This window comes from Rutidosis leptorrhynchoides, chromosome 1, assembly GCF_046630445.1.
Source record: "Rutidosis leptorrhynchoides isolate AG116_Rl617_1_P2 chromosome 1, CSIRO_AGI_Rlap_v1, whole genome shotgun sequence".
Taxonomy (NCBI): Eukaryota; Viridiplantae; Streptophyta; class Magnoliopsida; order Asterales; family Asteraceae; genus Rutidosis; species Rutidosis leptorrhynchoides.
In genome coordinates this window covers 427,100,933-427,119,431 of record NC_092333.1, presented here as the reverse complement: position 1 = coordinate 427,119,431, position 18,499 = coordinate 427,100,933, and the positions used below count along the sequence as shown (strand labels likewise).

The 18,499-nt window shown below is 30.5% G+C and overlaps 2 protein-coding genes across 2 annotated transcripts in view; both read right to left on the bottom strand.

The window, feature by feature from the left end:
- Window positions 1-13,814, bottom strand: part of LOC139902262 (uncharacterized) — a 52,397-nt gene extending 38,583 nt beyond the window's left edge. The window contains exons 1-10 of the mRNA XM_071884905.1: window positions 13,633-13,814; window positions 13,357-13,526; window positions 12,587-13,155; window positions 12,093-12,193; window positions 11,632-12,024; window positions 11,457-11,520; window positions 10,880-11,153; window positions 10,364-10,816; window positions 10,100-10,310; window positions 9,819-10,012 (exon numbers count right to left, since the gene is read on the bottom strand). Coding sequence (XP_071741006.1) covers window positions 9,819-10,012; window positions 10,100-10,310; window positions 10,364-10,816; window positions 10,880-11,153; window positions 11,457-11,520; window positions 11,632-12,024; window positions 12,093-12,193; window positions 12,587-13,155; window positions 13,357-13,526; window positions 13,633-13,814 — 2,611 coding nt within the window. The remainder of the gene's footprint in view (window positions 1-9,818; window positions 10,013-10,099; window positions 10,311-10,363; window positions 10,817-10,879; window positions 11,154-11,456; window positions 11,521-11,631; window positions 12,025-12,092; window positions 12,194-12,586; window positions 13,156-13,356; window positions 13,527-13,632) is intronic.
- A 1,770-nt stretch (window positions 13,815-15,584) lies between these two features.
- Window positions 15,585-17,842, bottom strand: LOC139902256 (F-box protein At2g35280-like). The gene is made up of 2 exons (XM_071884899.1): window positions 17,340-17,842; window positions 15,585-15,912 (listed from the first exon to the last, which is right to left on the bottom strand). Exons 1-2 carry the CDS (start codon window positions 17,840-17,842, stop codon window positions 15,585-15,587), a joined length of 831 nt encoding a protein of 276 aa, XP_071741000.1.
- Between the last annotated feature and the right edge of the window lie 657 nt (window positions 17,843-18,499).

Genomic DNA, 18,499 nt, shown 5'->3' with positions numbered 1-18,499 from the left:
GAGTTTGTTGTTGGAACCCACTACTTGACCCTTGTTGGTAATTGGAATTTTGACCTTGAGGGTTGTAGGGGTTGTTAAAGTTCCGATTAAATTAGGCTCTTCCTTGAAATTGATTGTTATTTCTTTGGCTTATGAAAGCCACTTCTTCTTTTTGAGCCATTGTTAAACCGGCATCACAATCTTTTCCTAAATGAAGACCACCACAGTATTCACAACCTACTTTCATACTATGAATTTCCTTGGTGATTTTATCCATGGTTCGAGCAACACCGTCTATTTTAACACTTAGGGAACTAAGGTCATCATAGGCGCCGGCGCTTTGGACTTGAGCATTACGAGTAATTGGGCGTTCTTGATGCCACTCATGAGAATAATCGGCTAGCTTCTCGATTATTTCATAAGCCTCTTGCTCGGTTTTGTCCATAAGAGAACCACCGGCCGCTTGGTCCATTGAAATTCGGGTTGCTACATCACAACCTTTGTAAAAGATTTGGACCTTTTGAAAGGTATCCAAACCATGGTTTGGACAACCTCTTAGCATTTTGGAAAATTGATTCCATGCTTCGTACAGGGTTTCCATCGGCTTTTGACAGAATTGGGTAATTTCTTGTTGGAGTCTCACGGACTTGGATGCTGGAAAATATTTCTTAAGAAATTTTTCCAACATACCATCCCACGTTTCTATCGTAGCCTCGGCCAATGAATCTAACCAACTTCGTGCTTCCCCTTGGAGTGTCCAAGGGAAAAGTCTTAATAATATGGCCTGGTCAGTTTCTGGTTTAAGTTTAAAAAGAAGACATATCTCTTGAAAGAGACGAATATGTTCGTTTGCATCTTCATTCGGACCACCACCAAATTGACACCTGTTATTAATCATTTGAAGAATAGGTCCTTTTATTTCAAAAGTTACCTCACTAGTAGGTGGAGTAATAGCACTACCTTGTCCGGTCCGGGTTGCTTTCATCTTTGCTGCCATTGATTGTCGTGGTACCAACGGTCTTTCTCCTTCCATTTCAAAATTTGGGGGTTGAACGGGTTTACCAAAGTCTGAATATCGAGGCTTGGTCGTACTTGATTCTGAATCAAAGGTTTCTTGCTTTGATGAAGATTCAAAAATTTCAAGTACTTCTTTTGAAATCCTACCAAGCTTTCTATCAGGTTCTGTAAACGGTGTAAGTAATGGAGATTCTGAACTTCGGGTATGTGGCATATGCGACCTATAAACTGTCAATCACACAACTAACAAAAACTATTAAACATACCGATTCTATAAGTTTAAAAATCAAAGACTATTAAAAATTTAAAATAATTAAGAAACTACTTAATCACAAATCAGTTAATAATTCTATTTTGACACAAAACTGTCCCCGGCAGCGGCGCCAAAAATTTGATGTGCGAGAAGTGTCGTATAAATTGTCGTATAAAATAATATAGAAAAATACCGATTAAAGATTTCTACACACTAACGGGCAGTGTACCCGATCGTGTAGTAGTATAGTAACTGGTTCAGTTCCGTGTATCGTTCCAAGGACAGTTGTATTAGCCAAACTAGAATTAGAAACTATATTATGATTAACTAAGTAAATGAAACTTAAAGGTACAAGTTTTATATTTTGGTGTCCATTTAACGATTTAGCCAAATCAGAGAAGGTTAAATGTAAAAACAATATTTTTGGTCTTTTAAATTTATAAGATGAAAATAAATGCAAAGAAAGCAAGTAAGATAGTTTTGATTTAAATCAAAGAGATGAAATGTTCATCTAGATATTTTACCCTCGGTATTGGATGTAAGTTTTGATATTAAGGCCTGATTGAATAATTATGTGTGTAAGTTATCTAATAGGTTCACTAAGAGTTCTCTTGAATAAACATGCAAACACAATCACAAGATCAAGGGTTCCCTTTTCACTATGGTTCTTGTATTTGTAATCAAATAACTATTATAAGCATGCTAATCACCTAAATCGACCCGCCAAGAGTTCTCTCTAGCGAGTACTCAAACTAGAATTACTAAGTGAGGGTTCCCTATTACTTAGACCTTTTCGTTTGTGACTAGTTGATTAGCTAGATCAAAGACTTGAATAACAATTGTCTTTGCGTTCGCTCTACACAATTCATTCCTATTTTGTTTAACCATTTTAATCTAGTTTACCCCCTTGATCCGGTTTAGTAAACAATCAATCTAAGAAAAGTTGATTGTAAATCAATATGATACATCAACAAGAGTTCTCTTTATCAACAACATATCAATTAACTAGATACAAATGATTTTAACAGCAATAAGCATGGTTCTTAATTCAAGCTTTAATCTATCACACATAATACATTCAATCAATAAGATTACATCCAATACCTTGGTTATTAATCTAGACAAACATTATAGAAACTAGCCAACAATCATGGTAACAGACAACATAACAATCAGATTAACAACTGAAATCATTGTTTTAGAACAAGGAATAACCTACAAGAACAAGGAGTTCTTGGATGATGAAGGTTTTGATCTTTGATGTCTTGATGTTGAGCCTCTTCCAAGAGCTTGGAGTTCTCCAATTTTGCTCCTAAAAATCGTCTCTATACTCTCTGGTTCGTAAGTTTTGAAACAGTCCCTCAAAACAGTAGTTTTAAAGTGGAGAAAGTAGGTAAAAAGCACAAAAGTCGGCTGAAACCTACTACGGGACGGCGTCCAAAAAGTCTGGACGGCGTCCCGTCCTTAAGACCTAGACGGCGTCTTCAAATCCAGGACGGCATCCTGCTTCAAGAGGCTGGACGGCGTCCTATAACCCCGGACGGCGTCCAGAAATGCTGAAATCCACTGTTTCGCTTTCTTTTCAATCTTCTTTTATTTGGACGAAGCCTAACACCTTGGAAGCTTTGTTTTACCATTTTAGAGCACTAAATAGACCTTAAGTCGTATCGGGATCAACCAATGTCATAAATCATCAAAACTCTTTGTAAATCACTCTTCCGATACAAATTTGCGCATCTTGGATTATCACTTGTAGAAACGCCTTCGTTATCCTCGATTCTAGAGCATTTTACAAGATATTGTGATAGATATATATGATGTTATTGAGCAATATCAGTATGGCAATTCTCGTTATAAGATACGGATGAATATATGATAAGGTCTTAATGAACAAGTAATATGGTTCTTCGGAGCGACTTAAGCCAATGAGTAATGAAATTGCTGATAAGTTTACTGCTAATGTGGTGGAATATAAACGATTCTCCGATAACAATGATGAAAGGTAATTTATATATCGAGGTTATAATAAGGCAAATTCGAATGAAAGTCGAAGTTGATTTGCTGGAGCTGTGACAAAATTGGCTATTTGAAGAGGGATTGTAAAGTTATTTTCGGTAATAACAACGCCAAAGGAGCTAGTGCAGATACGTGTTAAACGTTTACTCAGGTTCCGAGAGTTTTTCAGGTGTATAACTATATGCATCAATCTTTTCTTCAGTAGATGGAGTGCGGTTGGTTCATCCTCTCGATTGTTTCTTAATTGAGAGGTTTCAAGAATCATGAAAGGTTTGAACGCAGATTATAATTGTCAAGATACAATGAGATTTAAGATGAAATCAAGTGGCAAACTTGAAGAAATGTTTAGTTTCATATGTTATAATCAATATTTTAATTCATTTTAATTATCCAATGTTGGTAGTCCACATTTAGTAGTCCACAGTTAGTAATTCAATAATTCATATATAGTTTTATATATATAATATTAGAATTAATTAATATGTATCGTGACCTGTATACATGTCTCAGACTCGATCACAACTCAAAGTATATATATTATTTTAGAATTAACCTCAACCCTGTATAGCTAACTCGAGCATTACTGCATATAGAGTGTCCATGGTTATTCCAAATAATATATATAGATGCGTCGATATGATATGTCAAAACCTTGTATACGTGTCCCGATATTTAAAGTGCATAATTAACAGTATTTAAATGACGATAAATAAAGTGCATAAAAAATAACAGAAATTAAATGACAATAAATAAAATTGCGAGAATTAAATTGCGATAAAATAAATTGCGATAATTAAAATGTAATAAGGAATTAGCAGTTAGCTAGGAACAGTTAGCTAGGAACAGTTAGCTAGGATTTTGTTAGCATGGATTCTTAACAAAATTTCTCATAGTTAATTTGTTTATTTCTAACAAATTTTATTTTGTCCAATGTTTTCTTCATTATGCCACTTATTTAATTCTGATAGGTCAAAATTCAAATATGAAATTGAATGAAAATGGTTAATCTGCGGTGAACGGATTCGTATATCTGTGGATGTAAGTAGAATAGTAAATGACTGTTGAATCAGATTCGAAGAATGTACAGTGTAACTTATTAATGTGAAACTAAATATTCCTCGGGTATTACCTACCCGTTAAAATATTTTCACCATTAACAGTTTGTGCAAAAGAATTTTTAATTACAATCTTTATAAAAATATATATACATATATATTTTCTTCAGGTGTAATCATGAATTTAATGAGTTAATATGATATTAATCTCATTTGGTTTTCGTTGGAACTAGAATGAATAATCCCTAAAACATTAGAGATTACATAATCGCCGTGAAGAACGAAGATAATTGATGTAGAACAATACGTAAAACGATGATTAAGTTCGAGGTATGGATTGTGATGTTAAGACATGTGATGTTGAAACTTGGGTTGTTGGTGGTACTGTTGGTGTCGGTGTTGTTGCTGAAGCTGGTAAGTTTTGCACCATATTCTTCAAATTGATTACTCGAGCGCGAAGTTTGCTGACTTCTTCTATTATTTCGGGATGATTGAGTGGATGAATAAGGTTTAGAATTTTAGATAGAATATAATCGTGGCGAGATACTCTAGAAATGAGTGTGAAAATGGTGTTTCGAATGGCTTCGCCGATAAGTGTTTCAGGTTCATCGCCAAGAGTGCAGGTTGGTGGGTGGAAAGGATCGCCTTCTTCTCGTCTCCATCGGTTAAGTCGACTATGAACCCATCCCTAATTCATCCAGAATTGAAGATGACTAAATGGTTGATCCATTTCGTTTACACTGCTTTCGGAACTTAGGTGGATATCCATGTCGGAATAGCTGTCGGAATTCGAGGAATTCGAACTGGTTGAGGGATCCATCTCGTATGATCAGATGAAAGATTTTCGATATGAAATAGATTATAGGATGTAGATTAGTACTCTGCAATACATGATTTACATATGCATATATAATACTAAAATCCCATAAGTTATGGAGGAATCTACGGAAACTGTCAGGCAAAGGTAACAATAACAGATACGCTAAGATATGATTTTATCTATACACTGTCTATGCAATAGAGGTAGTAAGACGTGTCTAGAATTTTAAGGATGATAAGCAAATAATTTTCGACACAAAATGATAAGCAAAACTTTTGACATGCAGACACGGTCGAAGTCCAGACTCACTAATGCATCTAAACAACTATCAGTTAGACACACTAATACAAGACCTGATTCGCTAAGACCACCGCTCTGATACCATCTTTAATGACCCGTCCTAATCCATCTGGATGAATACATTACATTTGGTTACATCGCGAGATACTTGGCCTCTAAATGATAAATTTTACAAACATTGCATTTGTTTTATAAAAGACATACTTTTATCACATCGAAAGTTGACGGTATGCATACCATTTCCTAACAAATCCAACTATAAATGACTTAATAATATTCTTGATGAACTCAACAACTCGAATGCAACGTCTTTTGAAATATGTTATGAATGACTCCAAGTAATATCTCCAAATGAGCAAATGCACAGTCATTTCTTTCATACCTGAGAATAAACATGCTTTAAAGTGTCAACCAAAAGGTTGGTGAGTTCATAGGTTTATCATAAACAATAAAATTCATCATTTTGATAGACCACAAGATTCAAATACAGTACACCTATCTCGTGTACCAAACCATTTTTCATAATGCTTAGCAAAGTAGGTTCGTATCCTTTTCTCCCCCGTAGGTTGCCTCACGATTTTTAAATAATCGTGCACATATCTCGTGCACAAAACTAATACACATAACCTGTGTATAAAAATCATTCTCTCGATACATAACATTCACATCAATTGGTGGCAATTATCATGTCCACATAATTCAATGGTGGCAATTATCATGTCTACATAATTCAATGGTGGTAATTATGATGTCCACATAATTCAATGGTGGCAATTATCATGTCCACATAATTTAATGGTGGCAATTATCATGTCCATATAATTCAATAATAATTCGCAGAACTTCTGTCTACATAATAATTCATTCGAGGAATGTTTTGCTTGTGTCTATCTCATCAAACATTTATAAAACCATTTCATATATTCGCAGTTCAAAATATATTTCAAAAGCATTTAATAAAGCAGTTGTAAAAACAGCGCATGTATTCTCAGTCCCAAAAATGTAGAGAGTAAAAGGGAATCAAATGAACTCACTATATTGTATTTTGTAGTAAAAATACATATGACGGTATTGAACAAGTGCAAGGTTGGCCTCGGATTCACGAACCTATATCATTTGTTTGTTTATAAATATACATAATGGAAATTGAACAAATATATATATATATATATATATATATATATATATATATATATATATATATATATATATATATATATATATATATATATATATATATAAATTTATTAGTTATATCCCTTTTATCTCAATAGTATATATATGTTTCATATATTCATTTTGTATATAAAAATATTAATTTTTGTTATGTTATATTTATTTAAATATATCTTTATATATATATCATTTGTTTATTATGATAATTATTATAGTAATACTCAAACAATATTTGTAATGATAAATATGATAATGGTAATATTTAATATTAGTAATATTGATAATAATGATAATAATTCTATTAGTAATAAAATTAATGATAATAATAATAATAATTGTAAAAAATATATTAATTTTACTATTAGTGTTAGTTATGATAATGATTTTAGTAATTACATAATAATAATAATCATTATAATATACATAATAATACTTATAATGATAATAATAATAATAATAATAATAATAATAATAATAATAATAATAATAATAATAATAATAATAATAATAATGATTATGATACTTATAATGATAATTATAATACTAATAATAATTATAATACTAGTAATGATACTAATAATAATACTATAACTTATAAAATGATACAAGTATTAGTTTTTAATGAAACTAATAATAAATTTTATGATTTTTATAGAAATTATAATAATATTCATAGTATTCATAATCATAATAATAGCAATGATAATAATAATATAATAATACTAATAACAATCAAAATCATAATGATAATAATTAATATTCATGATAATAATTAATATTCATGATAATCAATAATAATAATAATAATAAAAATAATAATAATAATAATAATAATAATAATAATAATAATAATTATAATAATAATAATAATAATAATTATTATTATTATTATTATTATTATTATTATTATTATTATTATTATTATTATTATTATTATTATTATTATTATTATTATTATTATTATTATTATTATTATTTTGGTAAGAAAGACTACCTCCAAAAGCTTTCAAAAAAAAAAAAAAATGGCCAGAACCAGAATTGAACCCGTGACCTCTCGAATACACACCTATGCCTCTAACCAACGATCTGTTTATGTTTTTCTAATTAAACTCCTATATTATTTCTATTTGACCCATCTCACACTGTTTCCCTTTCTTCTTCACAATTCATTCGATCGACCAGAGGAAATACCACATTAATAACTATTTAAATGAATGGATTTAGGATGTTCAAACGTAATATAAATAATGAATTGAGATAATCGGAAAAGAAAATATAACAAAAGAATTAAAGCAGCAGCATGAACTCGTTAAAACCAATCGATGAACTCAAACACGAATTTGAAAATCTAGACTATTTTAGATGGTGCTTTCAACATGAAATAGTTTCTAATTAGTTCCTAGAATCTTTATGAAGCGTCAATTTAACTGGAAACTTCACAATGATTACGAATTTTACAATGAACCAAATGGTTGACTTTTTCAAATTAAACATTGACTCGACAATTCAAAAACGATAGATAAAATTGGACTTTGAGAATTTTTAGATAGTTTAAACGAAGGTTTTCTAATATAACTGCATTTACACATTTTGAAGATTGTTTCATTTTCGAAGTTTTTGGAAAATGAAGCCAAAACAGAGAAAGGAAACTGTGTTCTTCAAAATGCGTTATGATTTTTGTTGTATCTCCTCAAATTGTATTTGTAGAGTAACATATAGATGTTAATAAACTTAATTACAGATAATATGATTCAATTAACGTTTGTTTTGTAGTTCAATTTGCTCGACACTTTTTATTCTGTCAAAAAAAATCTCATATAATTACAATTGATTAAAGCCAAACTTGTTTGTTAATATGACTAATTGATAAACATCCGTACCAGTTTGCTGTATTAAAACACTTTATAAAACAGTTTGATAAGGATGGAAAACTGAATTCATGGTTTTATATGTTTATATACGTATTTTAATCGTATTTTGTATAAATATATTAGTATACGTATTTATATATATATACATCTGTATTTTATATATCTATATATTTATATATATCTGTTTACATTCTTGATTATACATATATATATAATTTATCAATTTTGGTAATTATAATATTATCAAGAAAAAATATTAATACTAATAATAAAAATATTAAAATTAATAATAATATATCGAAATATCAATAATAATAATAATAATAATAATAATAATAATAAGTCACAATAATAATAATACTAGTGAAAATAATAATATTATAAATGATAATAATAATAATATTTATATATAACAAATTTTATAATTATATAATATTACTAACACTAGTAATGCTATTAATATTAAAGGTAATAGCAATATTATAACAATTATATTATTACATAACATAGATTATATATATATATATATATATATATATATATATATATATATATATATATATATATATATATATATATATATATATATATATATATATATATATATATATATATATATATATATATATATATATATATTATAATACTGAATATTATACATTTTGATAATAACATCTAACAATAATGAAGATATAATAAGTTATATGTTTCCATCTTTATATAATAATATTAATAATACTGATTTTAATATTAATAATAATAATGAAAATAATAACATTGATATAACAACTATATTTCAATTTATAATTTAATATACTAATATTACATATTACTAATTATGTAATGTCTAATATATATAATACATATTTATCTCTTTTATATATACTCCAATATGCATCTCATAATATTTCTAAATAGAATTCGTATATATTTATATATACCTTTAAATTAATAACCACTTTATTATCTTGTATATTACTTCACATTCTTAACTTTTTTTATGATTAACTTTTATTATTTCTAATTATTATATATATTTACATTTATATATATGTATATATATGTACATATTTATTTACAATTAATTGTTCGTGAATCATTGGAAACAGTCAAAGGTCAAATGATCTCATGAAAATAGTTCAAAAATTTTGAGACTCGACATTACAGACTTTGCTTATCGTGTCGGAAACATATAAAGATTAAGTTTAAATTTAGTCAGAAATTTCCGGGTCGTCACATATTTATTGTCATTGCAAAGCAAACCGACAATGGATATTGTCTTCTTTGAAATCTGAAAGGTATTCTCTTATCCGTCGGTACGATAAGCATACGTGATAACGCTGTAATCTTCCCCACGTTTGAGCCTGTTAAAATTTTTGCTTTGATGATTTTTTCTCCTAAGTGCACAATTTGTAAACGTGTACCGTTACATAAACCTCCTGCCTGATCTATATTTTGAAGTAACATAACTGGTACACCAATTTTGAGCCTCAGATTGTTCTTTGGTAAACCACCAACTTCAATGCTATTTAGGAAATCGGTAGTGTATAGTTCACTATTAAAGTCAGCGTCTCTCTATGATGCACATATACTGTCTGAGCTCAAATATGACCTTTCTTCTCCGTCCAAATATGACCTTTCTTGAGTTAGAGCAAGAATTGCACGTTGCTGATAATATTCTAGATTACCAAGATTAAAAAGATAATCTGGATAAATAGTTGAGATAATCGAACCAATTGGATCATCAAGATCTGTTATCAAAAGATCTTGTGGAATTTCAATATCAAAAACTCCGTCTTCAGATTCATCGACATCACCGTTGCCTATGTCAAGTATCCATTGAGCAAACTTCTAGTATTGGCATCACTTTCAATACCACATAATTTCATGTTAACGGTAAGCTTTAAAACAGTAACATAATCCCACAAATAGGAAGAATTTAGAGATGCATCTACTATATCTTCTCTTTTACCTTTTTGAATAACCGGTAATATTTGTCTAAAGTCACCACCAAACATAACTGTTTTACCCCCAAAGAGAGTATCCATACTATCAGGATTGGATTGACGACATATATCATGCATTGAACGATTCACTGCTTTAGCGCACATCTTGTTAACCATCGGGGCCTCATCCCAAATAAACAGTTTTGTTCTCCGAATAAGCTCACCCAATTTGCTGCTTGGAGAAATAGAACAAAATGACTCATCCGTAGGATGAATCGGTATGTTAAAACGTGAATGCGCAGTCTGACCTCCAGATAATAGCAAAGCTGCTATCCCACTTGACGCAACATTTAGAACAATTTCTCCTTTTCTGCGCAATGCAGCTGAGAGTGTTTTTCAAAGGAAGGTTTTTCCAGTACCACCATAACCGTACAAAAAGAACACACCTCCTTTGCCGTGATCAACCGCTTTTATTATCTGATCGTATGCCTCCTTTTGTTCGGATGTTAAATTTGTAATGAAATCTAAATGTTCATTTTCAAGTGAACTTTTGTCGTAGGAGAGATCATCTATAATAAGATGGTTTTTTGAAATATTTCTTGTATGATTCGATGGGCATGACATTGAACTAAAACTTCTTAATGAACTACTATTGCGTTGAAGTAGTTTGTGAATCTCTTGTAAAGTCAAATCTTTTAATAGTTCAATCTCAATTTGTGTCTTTGCAATCAGTTTAATTTAATTTAATGATATACTCCAATATGACAATTGAAGTATAATATAATTTAAATATCCTTACCTGTTCTGTGCGGATGAACGATATCCACCGATAAAAATCGAAATGTGTTCTCAAATACAACTTCAGGTCGACTCATAGTGTTAGATAATAGTAATTGTGCAAATAATTTTCTGACGAAATGACCACCCTCCAAAAAAAAACGCCTCTTGTATATCTTCTATATACTACTTATCATCATCCAATAAACCTAAATCGTAGCAGGCGTCTCTGTAGCTATTAAATACCTGACCATTTACCGTGCGGATATCTTCATAGGAAGTTGGACCTTTAACCTTGTTGAGAAGTATTCTAAGAAAAAAAAGATCACCAGACGCATGTGCCACATGATGAATACAACCAATTGCACCGGTGTTTCTTTTATGCCTAATCCAACTTCGATTATCTTTGTTCTAAATGAACTTTGTCGGGATTTCAATATAAGTTAATTCTCGTGCTTCTTGGTTTGAAGCGTTATAATTCATCCATTCGATGAACATTGACGTACTGACTGATGGCTTTTCTAATACCTCATCAATTAATTCCTCTTCATCAAAAATGATTTGCTGTTGTCCCTCCAAATGGAATGGTAGTCTTATAACGCTGGGGTAATGATGATGTATATCGAACTTTATAATCCTCCAAACGGCTTCACATGATGAAACATATCGACAATCGTAGTATTGTTGAATTTCATCAGTTTCTGCATTACATAGCTGCGCTGTAATCATATCATTACCTTTGTTGATATATTTAAGCAAATAACTAATTGAAGCAACTTGGTTACACCACTCAACATTGAGATGAGCTTGGTACCTTTTAAGGAGGTAAGGATTATAAGCTACCACACTTCTGTTATCCAATTCATGACCTTATATTGTTACCGTTCTTCCACCATCCCTTCTTCGGTAAATTGGATAACCGTCTTCCTCAGTTTTTGTTGCATCTGAGAAAGGTTTTGGAAACCTTTTTGTCCATTTTCTGTCTGAATCAGTGCACTGGCACGATGGATTCTTTTCACCTCAAGGACCGTGAATCATTAAATCTGACACAAGTTGATAAAGTTTTGGTTCTTTGATTTCATCCGGTATTTCAGCACATATATACCGATCTACATCTTCTGGTTGAGGCATTTTATTTCTTTCATCAAGGAATAAGCAGATATGGGCATGAGGCAAACCACGTTTATGAAATTCTACAGTAAAGACTTCAGAAAAATAAAGAAACAAATTATTAATAAGGATGTTTTATATTATTCAATAATCTAAAATTTTGTTGTATATTAGTGATTATTCAATTAGTATGTACTCATTACATAAAATTAAATATTTTAACCGAAGATTATATACAAAAACTAATTAAAAAGTAATAGACAAACCTGCTTTAACAGTACCAAATAATTTTTTCCCCTGATATCTTTCATCAGTTGATCGAGCTTCATTTTAAACATCCTTGCATAAAAAGATGGTTTGTCTTCTGGTTTAAAATCGGTCCCGTCCAATTCTCTTGTGATTTCTGGCCACTTTGGATTACATGTGAAAGTTAAAAATAAGTCTGGATAGCCAAATACACGAGAAAGTGCCATAGCATCACGATAATTCTCAATCATATATCTAGCACTCCCTGTGAACGACGAAGGAAGTTTTATCCTATTTCCCATCATACTATTTTCTGAAGTACCTGACACCGTTGAATTCAATAAGTTTGTGAAAGTATCTGCTCTTAGAATATTCTGATTTTTCCTGATGTACGAGATTCTTTCGGCCTCAATCATAGTGTAAGCATCAACTACAAATTGTTGATACAACTTACGACCCAAGTGCACAAGTGTGGGAACAACACTTTCTTGAAGTTTATATGCAAAGAATTCACGCATAGTAACCCTCTTTTTCACTCTTGTGGAATCATCGACATCACGATACAGAATGTCTATCCTGTACCCATCTTCTGCATAAATAAACAGAAGTGGATATTGTAGGGCTAAATATTAGGTGTGAAGCTCAGAAATTCTTTTTAACCCTTCAATACAACTGTCTATTATAATATCCCTTTCGTCATACGAAGAAACATTGACATCACCTACAATAAGTGCTGCTACTTCATCTACCGTTGGCAGATTATAATTACGTCCATCTTTGGTTCATCTACCAATTAACTTAATTTTCATCTGCAAATTAGGTGTTTCTAGAAACCGATCATGAGTCATCCGAAATGTCTTGACAAGAGGATTATGTTCATTGAGAACTTCCATTATTTGACGAATGAGATCCTCGTCTAGTGAATAGCGTGAAGACGAAGGCTTTGTTTTGTTTTTGCCACTGTCATGAATTCAACAAATCAAAAATATGAATGTTAATATTCTCATATATTAATTTACTACATTGCTTATTTGATGTTAAGCTATATGAATTACACGAATCATACCTGATTGATTCTTTCCTGTTATTTGTTTCATTTACAGTATCACATATGTATAACTGTCCGAATCTTGGTTTTTGACCATCCGTTGGTAATAAACCTCCATATTGGTGACAATTTTGACCATGAATACAAAATGTATAAGGGCCACGACCTTTGTTTACACGATCGTTCACCTTGCCACCCATTGAAGTAAATGCAAAAATCATGTTGTACTGTCAAACATTCTCAATGAAATGTTGACTCTTGGGATGATTGTTAGTATATAGATCCCAAATTAGTTTAGGAGGAGCTTTGTTGAATTCGGACAGCGCTATTTTACCTCTCAAACAACAAAGTGAGAATGCCTAGGAGAAACCATATTTTTTTTCCTACTTTCGTCTCTTTATGCCATAATTTAGCACCACAAGTGGAACATATATAACTAAGATTGCCGTAATCAACATAGTCTGCCAAAAATAACAATTTATTGGTTTAATTTATAAAATATAACATAGTTTAACAAATTAAAAAAAGTTATAAGAACAACCCTTTGAAGTTCTTTTGGATGATTTATATTGAAGACCATCAGTGTTTGCTTGGTCAAGGTCGAAAAGTATTGGTGTAATATTTTCCTTCCAATGCTTGTTGTTTTGATTCCGCTTTGACGGTACTTGTAAAAATTCTGACTTAAAAAAGTAAGTATGTAGATTTTAAAAATAAAACAGGTTTAAATATTATATATGTCGTAAATAATTACCTTTAGTTACACTGTATGATGAAGTGTAACATTTGTCAGTATTATTAAGTGATTCCTTTTATATTCTAAGAGATGGTGTTAACGGTGTCGGAGTTGCAATGTTATATGAACATTCACCCGTTGTATTTGTCGTATGTTGAAAAATGTTTTCTTTCATCATTCTTGATGTATATTGGGTTGTAGATGAAGTCACCACTTTTGATCGAGTTGTGTTGGTTATATCTAAATAACCAATGTATAAGATTTGAATTTATAAATTCAGAATAAATATTATTTTCATATATACACCATAGATTACAAAACTTTTGTTGTAATAACATGAAACACCTGTTAGAATTGAACATGATGGCGAGGATAGTTGTCCAATTGCTGCTGTTATACTTTGTTTTTTGTGTTTCATCATAATGTTACCAACGATTGTCTTTACCATGGAAGAAATTTCTAAAAATAATAGACATGTATTAGTATTTAAATTTGATGTATAGTGAGTATGGCTGAATACTAAATCTCAAAATATATGCCAAGAGTAACTTTCTATAAAATTTAGATCAATAAAAAGAGTAAGTAGTACCTGGATTTGATGCATTAACATCAAAGGAATCCTTCATCCTTGTAGGTTGTTTTCGTTTATTTGTAACTGGTTCCGAAAGATTTGTCTCATTTTTATTTGATTTATTTAAACGTGAAGATCTTCTAAAGTTATTATTCATGACAATACAGTTTGACCAAAATTATCTGTTAACTTAGGTTTTCGAATTTCGAATTTCAAAATGAGATTATGGTTATTGACTTAATACCAATGGATAAAGAAACATTTTGTGTTGTACTTGACTTTATTGGTAACAGGAATTTACATCCATAATGTGTAGGGATTAGAATATGGCATATTTGGTTTGAAAGTAATCACAATTTCTAATAAAGTGATAACTATTTTTATTAGTGTTTAGTAGTTTATTATTCATTACTTAAGTCAATTGGTTAGTAACTATAGTGCTGTTAGTAATACAGTAATTGAAAAGACAAAAAATTAAGAAGAAGAAATGTGCCAACACTGAAATCATAATATAAAGAGGCATTTATATTAATATTACAGGAGTAATTTGCATAGTTGTTACAAATTTTTTTTCCCTATAATACTAACATAAATGTAATTTTAGGGGGAAAAAACACAAATCTAATTAAAACCATATTGATTTACAAAAAGCTTCAACTCATAAGTTCAAAAGCACGACATGCATTCTGGTTTCTTTAGTTCAAACCCATTTCTTCTTGGTAAATAACCATTGTGGCCGGATATAGGGCACATCGTTTCCATGTCAGCAAAAGGATGGCGGTTCATTCTCAAGATTTGATGTATAAGGTCATAAACCTTTGTTCTCACAGCAACCACATAATCCGGTATCGGTGGGAATGTCTGATTAAGAATTTTTAAACCGATTTCCTTTTCATTTACATCGTGAGAAGCAAACATAACTAAACCATAAACATAAACAGCCTCTACTAATTGGCAGTTTGATGCTTGTTTTAAATAACGGGGGCCATCTTGGCTGTATTATCCATCAAAATAAAATAACAAACCCATGCAAAAAATCGCATTAGGGTTTTTATTTACCAAACAATGATGATAAAGATAAATCATTTGAGGGATACCCCAAGACCCTACAGGTAAACGATCAAAGGAAAGCCTTTAATAAACCAATGGATGCTGGGCTTGCTTATAAAAGGCTTTGCAAACCAATCAAGCAACACCCAACTGAGTCGAAGAATTTTGTCCGACTCTTGATAATATTTCACCAAGCAAATCATCAGGAAGAAGATCGACAATATTGTTGATCTTATTCATTTTAATTTTTTCATTATTTTTTAAAAAATATAAAATCTGGAAAATAAAGTTAAAGTTTTTTTAAATGGTGTGTACTTGAGACCTTGACCTTCTGTAGCAGCAGAAAGTAATATCATAATGATGATTTTTAGCCGCCTGAAAAGTAAGCCTTGAAAGTTGTTTTTTGGGGTTAAAGATGCGACGTGGTATGGGAACACGTGTGCAGTTAAATGATGATATGGTTACTTCCTCAAAAATCTTTCAAATACTTTTATAAAAAAAGCTCAATATGGAAAGTATATTTGTAATTTTATTTTTTTATTTGAAAAGCAAACATTTTGGACATAAGTTTTTAGTTTGATTTTAAAATTAAATAAAAAAGGAAATTCAAATATTTAACAATTTTAGAAAAGATTTGACTCAACATAGGTGGAGAAATGGATTCTAGAATACTCTTTTGAATTACATATATTTGTTGTATTATTTACAAAAAGTATTAATTTTTTTTAAATAGATATCTTTGTATAAAGTAGACACTTATTAGGTATTATAGAACATGAAAGTAGTTGAAAATGATGCAAGTTTTAGTGTGAAAATGATGGGTTTAAAGTAGTTTTTGGGCTAATAAATTGACATGGTATGTCAACACTTGTCCAATGGTATGATGATAAAATTAAAAAATATATATAGTTGTAAAATATTATATAATAATTTTATATGAAGAGACATTTTAGGAATTAAGGCTCCAAAAAAGGTCCTATTTTCTAAACATATTATATATTTCATTATTTAACAATTAATTGTTTTAGATGGAATATTTATACTAATATCAATTAAACATATTATAACAATTAAATTGATACCAAACTTGAAGGAAAAATGAAACATTTATACTAATATCCTTCTGAAAATTTATAATACTAATAGATGAGTAATTTTGATACAAAATAACAAAAGATTTTCCACATAATAATAACATAAATTTAATTATACCTAAATCGATTTATAATCAAACCTAACTCATAAGCCCAAAAACACGACATACACTCTGGTATGGTGAGTTCAAAGTCATGAACATATGGGAAATAACCTACGTGACCGGATATAGGGCAAGTGGTTGCCAAGTCAGTAAAAGGATGGAGGTTCCTTCACCATAATTGCTGTAACAAACCATAAACATCCATTCTGACAGAAACCACCAAATCCGGCAGTGGTGGAAATCTTGCATTAAGTATTTTTAAACCCGTATCCTTTTCCTCCAAATCATGAGATGAAAACATGATCAAACCATAAACATAAACTGCCTGATTCAGCCCATTGATTGAAGCTTCTTCTAAATAACGAAGACCTAAGTCTGTGTTTACTCTATCGAAATAACTTATCAAACCCAATCGAAAAATTGCATTAGGGTTTTTATTTAACACACACCGATAGAAAAGATAGACCATTTCCGGGATACCCCAAGCTAAGATAGGCCACCGATCTAAGGAAAGCCTTCGATAAACCAAATAATGTTCGGATTGCTCAAAAAAGTCTTTGCAAACCAATCTGGCAACAGACAAGTGAACCGATGATTGTTGACCAACTCTTGACAATATTTCACCAACTATGTCATTAGGAAGAACATGTAGAATATTCTTTAAAAGTTGATCCATTTTTGTATTATTTGAAAAAAGTAAAAAAATGATGGAAAATGAAGTTGATGTTTACGAATTTGAAAAATGCAAGTTGCTTTCTTACAAGTAAGGGTTTAAAGTAGATTTTGGGGGCTACTGAATCGAGTTGGTAGGTTAACACGTATGTACAACAATAAATGCTCGAAAATTTATAACTTTAATTTCATTCTATATTTGATTTTATAGAGGAAAAGGGAAAGTCACATTTTAATTAAAATGGTAGTGTGTTACGTTTATAAAAAGATGTAAATCCTAATAAAACCTCAACACAAAAAACATCAACACAAAACACAATAAAATTTTAAGAAAATAAATTAGATTGTTATCCATATCAAGGTGGATATGGAGGAGAAATAGTGCAGGGAAAACATAATTATATAGTTTACATGCCATTGGAATTCCATAGAAGAAAACCAAAAATAACTGTTAACAAATGTATGTTATTTAAATCATGAATCGGATGAGCGTAAACGTTTAGGACGATCAGAGAATTTAACCTTGGTTATTGAAGACTTAACAGATGGTGGAGATTTGATTCCTTCTTGTTTGATTTTTTTGAGAGGTGGGCTGAAACAGGTATCATGACTGAGATCAACGGTCTGACTTCCAGAAGCAATAGAGGCACACTACAAAAGT

What these genes read in the sequence shown, in the direction of transcription:
- LOC139902256 (XM_071884899.1), bottom strand. Translation starts at nt 17,842, where the DNA reads ATGGATCAACTTTTAAAGAATATTCTACATGTTCTTCCTAATGACATA. An exon ending in GGTTTGTTACAGCAATTATG is followed by an intron (nt 15,913 to 17,339) that starts GTGAAGGAACCT and finishes TGGATAATACAG; the next exon opens with CCAAGATGGCCCCCGTTATT.